This window comes from Littorina saxatilis, linkage group LG17 (assembly GCF_037325665.1).
Source record: "Littorina saxatilis isolate snail1 linkage group LG17, US_GU_Lsax_2.0, whole genome shotgun sequence".
Taxonomy (NCBI): Eukaryota; Metazoa; Mollusca; class Gastropoda; order Littorinimorpha; family Littorinidae; genus Littorina; species Littorina saxatilis.
The window spans coordinates 24,769,722-24,782,032 of record NC_090261.1 but is presented as its reverse complement, the minus strand read 5'-3'; the positions used below and the strand labels follow the sequence as shown (position 1 = coordinate 24,782,032).

The following is a 12,311-nucleotide window of genomic DNA, read 5'->3' as shown; positions in this document are numbered from 1 at the left end:
ATTATCATCAAAATTAAATTTCCGAAATCGGTTTAAAAACAATTTCATCTTATTCCTTGTCGGTTCCTGATTCCAAAAACATATAGATATGATATGTTTGGATTAAAAACACGCTCAGAAAGTTAAAACGAAGAGAGGCACAGAAAAGCGTGCTATGCAGCACAGCGAAACCACTACCGCGCTAAACAGGCTCGTCAGTTTCACTCCGTTTTGCACAAGCAGCGGACTACGGTCATTGTGAAAAAATGCAGTGCGTTCAGTTTCATTCTGTGAGTTCTACAGCTTGACTAAATGTAGTAATTTCGCCTTACGCGACTTGTTCTTCTTACTCTTGTTCAACATTAATTTTGTTTCCATCCATATACCTTTTCATTTGATTGCATATGGCTTGTTGGTTTGTGTGTGTGTGTGTTTGTGTGCCGGTTTGTATTTTGTTTTTGTTTTTGTGTGGTTCATTTCTTCTTCTTTTATTTATTGTGGTCTTTCTACTTTCTCTGCATTATTTTCATTCCATTTTTATGATATTCTGGTTGCATTTAGCATTTTTACATTTAGTCAAGTTTTGACTAAATGTTTTAACATAGAGGGGGAATCGAGACGAGGGTCGTGGTGTATGTGTGTGTGTGTGTGTGTGTGTGTGTGTTTGTCTGTGCGTGTGTGTGTGTAGAGCGATTCAGAGTAAACTACTGGACCGATCTTTATGAAATTTGACATGAGAGTTCCTGGGTTTGATAACCCCAGATTTTTTTGATTTTTTTCGATAAATGTCTTTTAAGACGTAATATCCGGCTTTTTGTAAAAGTTGAGGCGGCACTGTCACACCTTCATTTTTCAATCAAATTGATGGAAATTTTGGCCAAGCAATCTTCGACGAAGGCCGGACTTCGGTATTGCATTTCAGCATGGAGGCTTAAACATTAATTAATGACTTTGGTCATTAAAAATCTGAAAATTGTAATTAAAATTATTTTTTCATAAAACGATCCAAAATTACTTTTATTTTATTCTTTATCATGTTCTGATTCCAATAACATATAAATATGTTATATTCGGATTAAAAACAAGCTCTGAAAATTAAAAATATAAAAATTATGATTAAAATTAAATTTCCGAAATCGGTTTAAAAACAATTTCATCTTATTCCTTGTCGGTTCCTGATTCCAAAAACATATAGATATGATATGTTTGGATTAAAAACACGCTCAGAAAGTTAAAACGAAGAGAGGTACAGTAAGCGTGCTATGCGGCAGCGCAGCGCAGGCTCGTCACTTTCACTGCCTTTTGCACTAGCGGCGGACGACGGTCATTGTGAAAAAATGCAGTGCGTTCAGTTTCATTGTGTGAGTTCCACAGCTTGACTAAATGTAGTAATTTCGCCTTACGCGACTTGTTCTTCTTATATTCTTCTTCTAGACGACATCAATGGTGCCGCCCGAGAGAGAGAGAGAGAGATAGAACAAGAACAAGAACAAGAACAATTCTTTATTTAACGAGGGTAATAGAGTAAGCAGTGATCTGCATTTTTACATCTGGCCGCCTCGCCCTGAAGAGGGACTAGTCTAACTTAAAATTGCTAAAGAGAGAGAGAGAGAGAGAGAGAGAGAGAGAGAGAGAGAGAGAGAGAGAGAGAGAGAGAGAGAGAAAACAGGTTAAAAAGATAACACAATAAAGATGTAGCCTGCGTTTTGAGTGAAATAAAAAGATCAGGAAACGGACCCCACATTGCGACACAGTGCAAATTAAGACCACAGCAGTGATCCTCAGTTCCAGCAAAACTGTACTGCATGCATGCAGCAGCTGTGGCTGCGACAGCAAGCGGCACTAGCGACTGACAGGAACTGTCCAGTCCGGCAGCGGCAGAGGTCACCTTCACTGATGATCAATATGTCAATGTCACAGACTGAACCGGCGGCTGAATCGAAACGCGAACACCGGAGTGTGCGTTTGAAACGGCAGAGAACACAGGCACTCGTTCTTTTTAATGTTAGTCAAGTCAATTGTGTGTGCTTGTGAGTATGTGTTTTCGTGTGTGTGTGTGTGCTTGTGAGTATGTGTTTTCGTGTGTGTGTGTGTGTGTGTGTGCATGTGTGTGTTTGTGAGTATGTGTTTGTGTGTGTGTGTGCGTGTGTGTGTATGTGCGTGTGAATTTATGTGTAGAGTACTTCCCGAAAGACTTTCTGACAGATGCTGATGACACTTTACATTTGGGTTCATTCAAATAATATGCCTACACGTTTTTGTCGATAAATGTCGTTGATGACGTCATATCCGGCTTTTTGCAAAACTTGAGCCCGCACTGTGGTGACCTCATTTTTCAAGCAAATCATTGAAATGTTGGTCAAACATTCTTGACTCAATCCGTACTTTGGGATTGCATTTCAGCTCGGAAGCTTTAACAAAAATAAATTATTTAGTTGTTCATTTACATCGAATGTTCACCAACAGATTTCATTTGGTTGAAAGGCAAAAAGATGTAATGGTACCGACGCAAGTTTTTAAGTTGTCATTCATTTTGTAATTCCTACATGCTGAACTGGGTTCGTGATGACAACCTCATGCAGTGATTATTGTGGGGGGAAAAATCTGAAAAATGCCAAAAACAGGTTCTTTGATTCAATAAAAGTTATGTGTACACATCTTAATCTTTATGTCGGATTGCAAGTGAAGCCTAGTGCATACATGTGTTCTTTCAGAGTCTGAGTTTGCACATGTTACTGGGGTCTTGGTGTTGCATCAACACTTTCTGCCTCAGTAAGAGGTCACGAAAATGCACGTTTTATTTGTTGTTGGAATACATAGATCTGTATTAGACTGTTTTGAATATCACAATTGTTAACCCTGACAATGTGAACTTGACTTGTGCCCTGCTGTGTTGCCGTGAACTTGCAATGTTTCTGAGATAGATGGAATATTGTATGTAAGTAAAGTTTCTTGCATGTGTGTGTGTTTATGCATTTTTAAAATGTTATTACCGTCTTGCTTTCTTGGCACACACACACACACACCTTTTGCTTTTGAAAAGAAGAAGATTTTCCACATTTTTTGTGCTCTTGTACTGGCCAAATTTACAACACAGTCCCAGACTTTCCATGAAAGTTCTTTATTCTGTTGGCAAACGGCCAACATGAGATTTTGCACTTTGATTCACCTTTGGACAATGGTGTGCAAAAAGTCAACTAAATAGGGACGAAGTAATTTCAAATAAAAGCAACACAGGTTTTGCTGCCTTGAAAAGAACATGCAATATTGCTAAACGCCTTATTTTTAAGTCAAATTCATCAACTATTCAGTGGGCACTTGTGCACTACTGAGACACTCTGTCCAGACCGACTGTGTATTTTCTGTTTTAGACACAAAGTACATGTATTCCTAGCATAAAGGGATTTTCCATCCACATTGCCCACAGATTCAATTCACGCATAAAATCAGCTTCGCAATGTCATGAATCTGTATGTAACTTTGCACGTTCTTTAAAGGCACACTCAGGGTTCATAAATAAAACTGTCCACAGTAGAATAATACACATCAGAATATTTTTACATGTATACACATGTAGTTTCAGGATCCTCATCCCTTTCAGTGTCACAGTCCACTGATGCAAACTCTGATCACATGGTGACCATACCTTGCAGACATCAAAGTAAAGGTAGAAACTTGAATAACAGTGACTATAATTTGTCCATACAAAATCAGTTGAGCAATGTCATGAGTCAGTATGTAACTTTGTAAGTCCTTTCATGTCAGTATATGTGACAGAGCTAAACTGTCACCAGTGTACGTTTTGTGTTGAAGGGAAGTAGAACAGAGCTTGGAATCTTATTTTGTATTTCGTTTTGGTAAATAAGAGTACAGCAGTTCGGTTGTTATTGTCCAGTCTAGTGTTTGTAGTTCATCGTGCCGATCGATTTGTGTTTTGTGTCCCATTCATTGTTCTGTAAACTGTAAGTGCTGGGATGCACCTGTGGAGCGTGTCCATCTTACAACAACTGCAGTCATCGGTCTTTCCAGTTAAAAGCAAGCCCCTTTGAGGTAAGCCGACGCCTTGGGTTGGAGGGACAGGTTCCAGGAGCCTGCAGGTGTTGTTATGTAATATGGCGGCCTGTCTGTCTCTGTATTCCTCGGCTAGCGGCATGTAGTAGGGATTTTCGAGTAGGTGTCATATCTTTGCCAGCTGGGCTCGAATGTGTTATTCCCCTCCCCCAACTTCCTCTTGTCTTTAGTTTAACCAATGAAACACGGAACCTGCTTAGAATGTCGTGGTTACGGGTGGTTACTAAGATGTTGATTGGATGTTTGTGACTCTAGCTAAAGTTGAATTATGTGTGTACTCTTTGTACCTTTTCTTTTAATAGATGATTGTCATTTGTTTTACCTCATGTCTGCCCTGCGTGTGATGGTGTGATCGTGACTGCTGTAGTGTGGGCGTGTGTGTGTTGGTGTGTATGTCAGTGATTGTGTGGGCGTGTGTGTGTGTGTGTGTCAGTGTGTGTATGGGTGTGTGTGTGTGCGTGATTTTACCAACACTACGCTAAATTCCTTGTGCTTTAAATGTTTTTTTAATGTCACTTGGCTCAATAAATACTGTATTCTGTATTCTGTATTCTACATGTTAGAGTGTGAAAGAGAACGTTGAGAGACACATGAGAAGAGAGAGGACGTGTGTTGTGAGATCCACTAACTGACATGATGTAGTCAACTTTGCCGGTATTGTGGCTTGTAGCCACCGGCCTCGGTCGGGTTGGCGAAGAGGAGGAGGGAAGATCGAGAGACACAGAAATAAAGTTTGCCATGCCAGTATTCTGCTGTTGTTATCTGTTGTGTCCGTGAGTGAGAGTCCAGAGAGAGTCATTTAACACATGAAAACAAAACAAAGATCAGTTTCCCGAACCCTTTCACACATACAAAACACTGTCCACAGTAGGATAATCCACATCAGAATGATAGTTCATGACGAGGGCTGTGGCGATTCCACCAGCAAACATGGCTGGCACTGCAGTGAGAGACAGCAGATTCAACAGTCCCATCCCTGACAAACCGTGGCCACTGCAAAACCAGACAGGTGAAGTTCATGACACCATTTGAGATCATTAAAGAAATCAACAAAGACCTATAAAGATAAATAACATGTGAATGTCTACTCACAGTGTGAAATGCAGACAATAAACATACTCCGACTTGCTTGCTGATATTATAAGATGTTTGATGGGTTGTTGACAGACCAGCTTTTTTGTCTGTCCGAGGGGGAGCATATCGTCTTTTGTTTCATATTTATTGACCAAGGCCGAAGGCCGCGGTCAATAAATATGAAACAAAAGTCGATATGCCCCCCGAGGACCGACAAAAAAGCTGGTCTGTCAACAAACCATCAAACATCGTTTTTGTCATCATTTTGGTAGTGAGAAAACAAGTGCACAATCAACACAGAGAGCCATGCTTTGAAACACGGGTACCGTGTTGATAACCACACGGGTCCCGGTTTGATAACCACTGGCAATCAAAGATGGCGTGTGAAAGCAACTTTCTGTGTTTTTGAGTTCATTAAATGAGTTGGGATGAATATGTCAGGTTTGAAGATGCACAGTTCTGTAGGTTCATCTCGGTATTCCACCCCCTCGGCTTTCTGTTGTAAATATTAAGCTGAGTGATCGAATGTGGAAGCTACGTTTGGTCAAAGGTCACAGAAGATTTGCGTCGTGCAGCGAAGGAAAGAATCGCGATCTTGTTTCCGACTCGGTACCTCTTTGTTTTTCATTAGACCTGTCATTCTGCTTGCTCGGCTTTGTTAGATGTTTGCATATCGTGTTGCTATTTTCTTTGCTTTTATTATTGTTTCTTATTTGTGCTTCGTTTATCGATACAACGTCTTGTTGCACGGGTCAAAATGTGTGTGTCAGGTGTCGTTTTACTTGAACTTGACGTTCGTGTTTCTCCGAACGTCTGTGTATCGAAACACAGATACACGCACTCCATGACTTTGTAAGAAGACATAACATATCGGTAGGTTTCATTTGTTTGTGACGAATTTATTGAAGTAGTTTTGTTTTTTTGTTTACTTTTGCCAGTTTGCCAGTTGGTTTTTGGAACTTTGCAAAGCAGTGTCTTGTCGTCTGTTTAGGTCTGGAGAAACACCAATGAAAAGAGCCGAAGAATCCTCGAGCGTTTCTATTGGGTTTGCTTTTGATTATACATGTAATAGGGCTTCTTGCAACTATGGTAACCGGGGATTTATTCTCCGGGGAACATGACATTTATTTCCCAAGTGCTTGTGAATGAAAACTCGTGAAAATGATGACAAATCAATGATATCTTCATGGAATAATTGCAGTCATATTGTTGAAGTGTTTTTGTACTGCTGTTTTACTTCACCCTCCATAAGCCCGTGGCCGAACGTTTCAAGACGAGTAGTTTAATACTGGACTTCTATCTGCTGATCACTGTCTATAATATCTTGTCAGGTTAACCCCCACCTTCAAACAAACCAGTAACAATGTTAAGTTTTCTTCGAATGAAATTACAGACAGTCCTACTGAATGTGTACCAATTTATCAATGCATCAGACAAAAGTTGTAGAACGTGACATCCTAAACAAACCAGGCCTGTCAATTAATTTTAACAGGAGCTGATCAGACATTTGTTAAAGGTCAAAAGCTGAAGCCCAAATATGCCCCAACAATCAAGTGAAAGAAATTAAAACATTCCGTCTTTGATACCTGGTACATCCTGCGGCCAGACGAGAACCAAACAACATGAGTGCTCCGCCAATACATCCTAGAACAGGTGCAACACCAGCTGCGTGTCCCAGATACCCTGATGACGAAGCAGACAGGTATGCTCCTATCACGGTTCCTCCCGCATTAAACACCTGCAATAAAGCATTTCCATTGTTTTTAAAGTGTCTGACCTGTTGATTGCGGAAATGTCAAACTCTTTTGTTTCGTATGACTTGCAGAGTAGAGGTTTGCAGGTCTGACTTCTAGTTTGTACTTTGTATCTGCAGTGACTCTGTTACTACGTGTATCTCCAAAGTCCTTCCTGATGAATGTTAGACTGCCTGACTAATATTACACGCAATTAAAGATCGGGATGCAAGGACTTCTAACAAGTCATGATCCCAAAAGCGGCAGTGGAAGATCTGAAACTGCAACCCTTCCAAAATTGGTCATACGTTTACCATTTAGTGTCAATGATTAAACATTCCATTCATTAACCAGTCTTGTCTTTTATTTAATCGTACCAATAAATATTTCTGTATAAAAACAAACTAGATATTCCCTAATGTTTGTTTGTCAAAAGACACAAAGCGTACTTTGCTAGGAGAAACGTTGTACCAAGAAACAAAGCACACACCTTGCACCAGTTGTCTACGCATGAACTGTATCTTGACAGGTTTGGACAAAGTTTCTGTAGAACCTGGGAGGCAACTGTGCAATAGCTGCCACTGGAGCCTAAAAAATAATTCAAAAAATAACATATTATCTCCCTTACAGTTCACATTGTCCAACCTCACATTGCCCTGATAAAAACACTGACTTTGGCAGTTCATCAGAAAAGCCTAAAGCAAACTTCGCCATCCTCAGAAAAACTAGGTGTTCTTTTTGCAATCAATAATCCTAAAATGAAAGGTATGATGCAGAAAATCCAAAAAATCTGCCAATATCCTATGCTATGTTCACACTAAAAATACCAATTTTCAGAACTGATCACCCAGTTGGGAATGTGCTTCTGCTTTTTTTTCTTCTTTTTTTAATTTTTTTTTTAATTTGTATTCAAATAAATAACAACAAACAACCATATCTCATACAATGAATTAAATACAACTTATCGAGTACAACAAGCTAACTTTTTTTGACGTTTTGTTCTTCGAACACTCACACAAAAATGCTTCTTATCTGTAACTGCCTATTAAAAATACTTTCCAACGGTAAAAACGAATTTGTTTTTTTATATATACTAACGCACATCTTTCCGATTAAGATAATGTGGTTCAATTTATACATAGTTGTCTTTTTCACCATTACAAAATGCATACCAAATAAAACATCACTAACTTTCAAAACAATCTTAATTTCTAAAGTACGAAAAATAAATTCTTCAATAAACTTCCAGAATTTGTATACAACCGGGCATTCAAAAAAGAAGTGTTCAATGAAATCAGTTACATCACAACAGTAATTACATTTATTAGTTTCCGTTACTTTCATTTTACACAGGAGAATGTTGGTCGGATAAATGTTGTTCATAATTTTCCAGTGTAAAACTCTTAATCTAGTCTCTTGTGTTGACTGATAGGCAACTATCCAAGAACGTTCATCAATTTCTACATTAAACTTTCTCTTCCAAAATCCTCCGGAACATGGTACATGTGCTTCTGCTGTTGCAAGGGAAGGAAAATTACGACAAAAACGCTGAACTAGTGTGGCACAATTCAGGATGACCGTAGGGATTTCGAGCGTCTGCTGTAGCTAGAAAAGTCAAAATAATGACAACAACACTGACCTAGAGTGCTACGATTCATGATGACCCAAGGGATTTGAAGCAGTCCGGTCACTATCCCAGCAAGGTAAGGCGGCCAGGAGAGGGAGGTCAGCATTCCCTCCCCGGCCACAGGTACCTGCAAGATAATTATGGTAACAGAAGAGAATTGACAAATACAAACTACACACCGTCAGCAACGTACTTACTCAATCCTGTCTTACAAACTGTAACAGTTATATGTACCAACAAAATGTTAACTACTGTTGCCATTGGGTATTGTATTTACATTACTGTCTACTATATAGGTCAGTAGTGAATCGAGGACATGTTAACCATGAACGCGGCTTGTTTTAGCAAGTCATATACATAGCCTACACTTTGCTTTCAAGAGCTCATAACTCTCCGATTTTACATACATGTATTTGTGAAGTACTGTATTTCTGCAGTTAAAAAGTATAAAACGTATAAAACCACATATTCATGTTGCAAGATATTACAGGAGCGGATCAAGGGGTAATGGAGGAGGGGGGGGGAGGTCCAATTCGGGACCGGGTTTCAGGGCAAACCCAGGCTGGTTAGGAGTTGTTGGGGGCTTTGCCCCCAGACGCTGAAGATAATGTAACTTTATGAGGTGCATTGTAAACCTTTCCTTGAAGATACCAAGGTTAATCACTAATGTAAATCTATTCCCCTTTTTTTTTTGGGGGGGGGGGGGGGGGGGGACCCTGGAACCCCAACCTACATCCGCTCCTGTATTATCATAAACACATACACGAAGTACAGATGAAAAATAGCATAAAATGGGGGTAGGAAAAACATGGGAAATATTTATAATATCCATACAGTTTGTCACAGTTTCCTTGCTGGATATTTTTTACCTCTGAGGTCCATGGTGCATACAGTTCCAGACCAAATACCCCAATTCCAAGCACAGCCACAATCGGCAAAGCAAGGGTAAAGTATGGCCCTCCTACATGCTCATGGAGACTGTAATTCACACACACACACACACACACTCACATAAACAGAGTGGAACACATGAAAACTGCTAATAGACAAGTCAATGAAAACCTGTACAGCATTCAATCATGTTTTGCAGCTACAACCTCTCAAACAGCAAACAAGTGTCATTCTTCACATTCACGAGTGGTGTCATTCAAACAGAATTCCAATGACAGCTCTCAAGTTTACTTTTGAAGGGAGGACAACTAACTCCTCCAATTACCTTGGATGTGTTTCATTGAAACTGGTTTAATAGTCAATAACATACGAGAAAGAGGATATATAGGAGATATACACAAAGAACTACACAACACAGTTTCTTACACTTTCTGTTTGATCTTTAAGCTTTAGAACAAAACAGAACTGGACAAATCTGCATTATAACTGGTAAAAAGAAGGGTGAGAAAAATGAGTAAAATGCAAACTGTGTAGAAAATTCTCCACAAGCCACTCCCAAGCACACATTAATACCAGTAATCAAAATTATAAGTCCACACTTACTAGTGCCTTTGGATGGGGATGTCTGGCTTAGTTGCTCTCACTATGGCAGGCTCCATCATGCCATAACATGCCACTCCAAGCAAGCCGCCAAGTAAGGTATAAACTGGGTAACAGTCACATTATGACGTTAAAACAATGTGCACATATTTCTATATCATTGCGTGGATGTACGGTGTATTCCCTCTTCACTGCATGTAACTTAACCATGCATTGTTTGCATACTCATTTTTAAGACACACATGGATTCAAGTACACATACTAGTGTACAACATTTATTGACCCACCTGACCAAAGACTCAATTTTACACACACACACACACACAAAAACACACACACACACACACACACACACATCAAAAATTACTGATAAGAAAGGTTATATCTTCTCGTTGAGTTGAACAGAAATTTAGTTTCAATCAAATTTCAAAGATAAAAATGAGATTATTGCACTTCACATGTACATGTATGGGGGCCAATCACCAGCGAGGGATGTCGAAAACACGTGGACCGGAGCACGTGTTTCCGACACTCCCCTCACTAGTGATTGGCCCCTCCAATGTTTGGCAGAGATTTTGCAAGAAAAGGTCACTCTCCCACAACACATACAAACCCGACGGAGTTATTTTCGGAATTTGTCTATTGGAGTCCTTTATTTTGTCGCCGAGTCTACACTGACGAAGATGGGGGCAGGGGCGAAGCGTCCCGGTTTTTGAGGAAAATATCGTGAAATTTCTTTTGCTAAAATAAGATGTTTTGCCGTTGAAAATAACGGATTTTCTCAGGTACAACATAATCACGCAAAAGGAGAGATGCTGACGTTTTGTTTTGTGTATGGAAAGAAAAGACTCGTTATTTTACACACATTAAGAAAACAAATAAGCCAAAGAATGTGGGTTGTCATGAATATTTGATTTTTTAACCAAAAAAGAAAGAAATTTCACGCATGAAAATCTGAAAGGAGACATAATTATCGAATTACGCGAATATATGCTGAAAAAGAAAACGATTTAGAAGAAAAAAGTGATATGTACGTACTTGCTCCGCTGACCCCAGCTCCTGCCTGAGCCAAAACCATTCCTGGATACTGTAAAGAAAAAAAGCAGACAAATGTATCACCGATAATCACCAATATATCCAACGCACATGACCAAACAACTGTCTCAAATAGCCCCAAGAGGTACACACTTGGGTTTGGAGATTAGAACAATGACACCACACACCAGAATACGTTCAAATAAGTGACTGAATGTTCTGTCATCGAAAGTTTCTTCTTTTTCTGTCATTAACAGACATGAATCTATGGGATCAAAGGCTCAAACAACTGGAGATCACATTTCAATAACAACAAAACAAGAACCTAAAAAAATAAAAATAAAAATAAACAATTTTTTTTATTCACTCCTGAAAACTTTGCCTTCAAGATGCTTGTACTTGGGAATTTGAGTAGTGTGGAATGATCAGCCCTCAAAGCCTTACCGCTCCGCTGAGAGTCATTCCTGTCCCCAGCATGGCACCTCCCAAAATACTGCTCAGCACACCCTTGCTGCCAAGGCTACATACACGGGCCTGCCTTATACTGGCTATGAGTTGACTTGTGGCAGGCAGCATTGTCAGGATACTGAAGCTGAACATACCTGGTTGAAATCATATGCCACAGTGTGGTGAAAACCACAGCAAAAATATGTGCAAACATGTCTGAAACCATTCCACTCAGCCTAGATCCAGACTTTGTATAAACAGTCTGTTCTCAGATTTTTTAGAAACAGTCTGTTCTCAGACTTTTTAGAAACAATCTTTTTTGTGATTAACATCAAAACGCCAGTATTGGGCCAACAATAAACTTAAGAACAAACCACAGCTAAAAAAGTCACAGAACCAAAACACTGCAAATACAATGTAGATAGTAAAAAGAAATGGAAACACATTATTATTCACACATAACATGTTTAAGACAATGCGTCATACTTGTTGCAGATGCTGCCAGGAAAACTTTCATCATGACAAATCGTCCAAAAAGCATCTGATCTCTGATGACTGAAGGCTCAAACACTGCAAGGAAACAAATAGATGAAGATTCATACAATTAAGTTCCATATGGGAGATAACTCTTGTATTCTTGTTTTGATAGATTCGCGTAGGATTGTAGCGTCCGGTCAGAGAGACAACTGGCAATAGCCGTGGAGCGATGCTTATCAGAATAAATACGAGCTATGTTAAGTGAGTTTCTTTCATTAAACTGGTAACATTGTTTTTGTACAAGCTCGAAACCGAATTTATATTTCCAAAATAGTGCTGTAATAGGTTTGAATCAGAGTATAACGGCGTGTGTATCT

At 39.4% G+C, this 12,311-nt stretch overlaps 1 protein-coding gene across 2 annotated transcripts in view; it reads right to left on the bottom strand.

Annotated features, from left to right (window-relative positions):
* Positions 1–4,609: 4,609 nt before the first annotated feature.
* Positions 4,610–12,311, bottom strand: part of LOC138953743 (thiosulfate transporter TsuA-like) — a 15,243-nt gene continuing 7,541 nt past the window's right edge. For both annotated transcript variants that reach the window (XM_070325630.1, XM_070325632.1), the window contains 9 exons: positions 11,944–12,027; positions 11,455–11,612; positions 11,014–11,062; positions 9,979–10,081; positions 9,354–9,462; positions 8,497–8,611; positions 7,348–7,445; positions 6,711–6,862; positions 4,610–5,043 (listed from right to left, as the gene is read on the bottom strand). In XM_070325630.1, the coding sequence (XP_070181731.1) occupies positions 4,893–5,043; positions 6,711–6,862; positions 7,348–7,445; positions 8,497–8,611; positions 9,354–9,462; positions 9,979–10,081; positions 11,014–11,062; positions 11,455–11,612; positions 11,944–12,027 (1,019 nt within the window). In that variant the 3' untranslated portion in view covers positions 4,610–4,892. The remainder of the gene's footprint in view (positions 5,044–6,710; positions 6,863–7,347; positions 7,446–8,496; positions 8,612–9,353; positions 9,463–9,978; positions 10,082–11,013; positions 11,063–11,454; positions 11,613–11,943; positions 12,028–12,311) is intronic.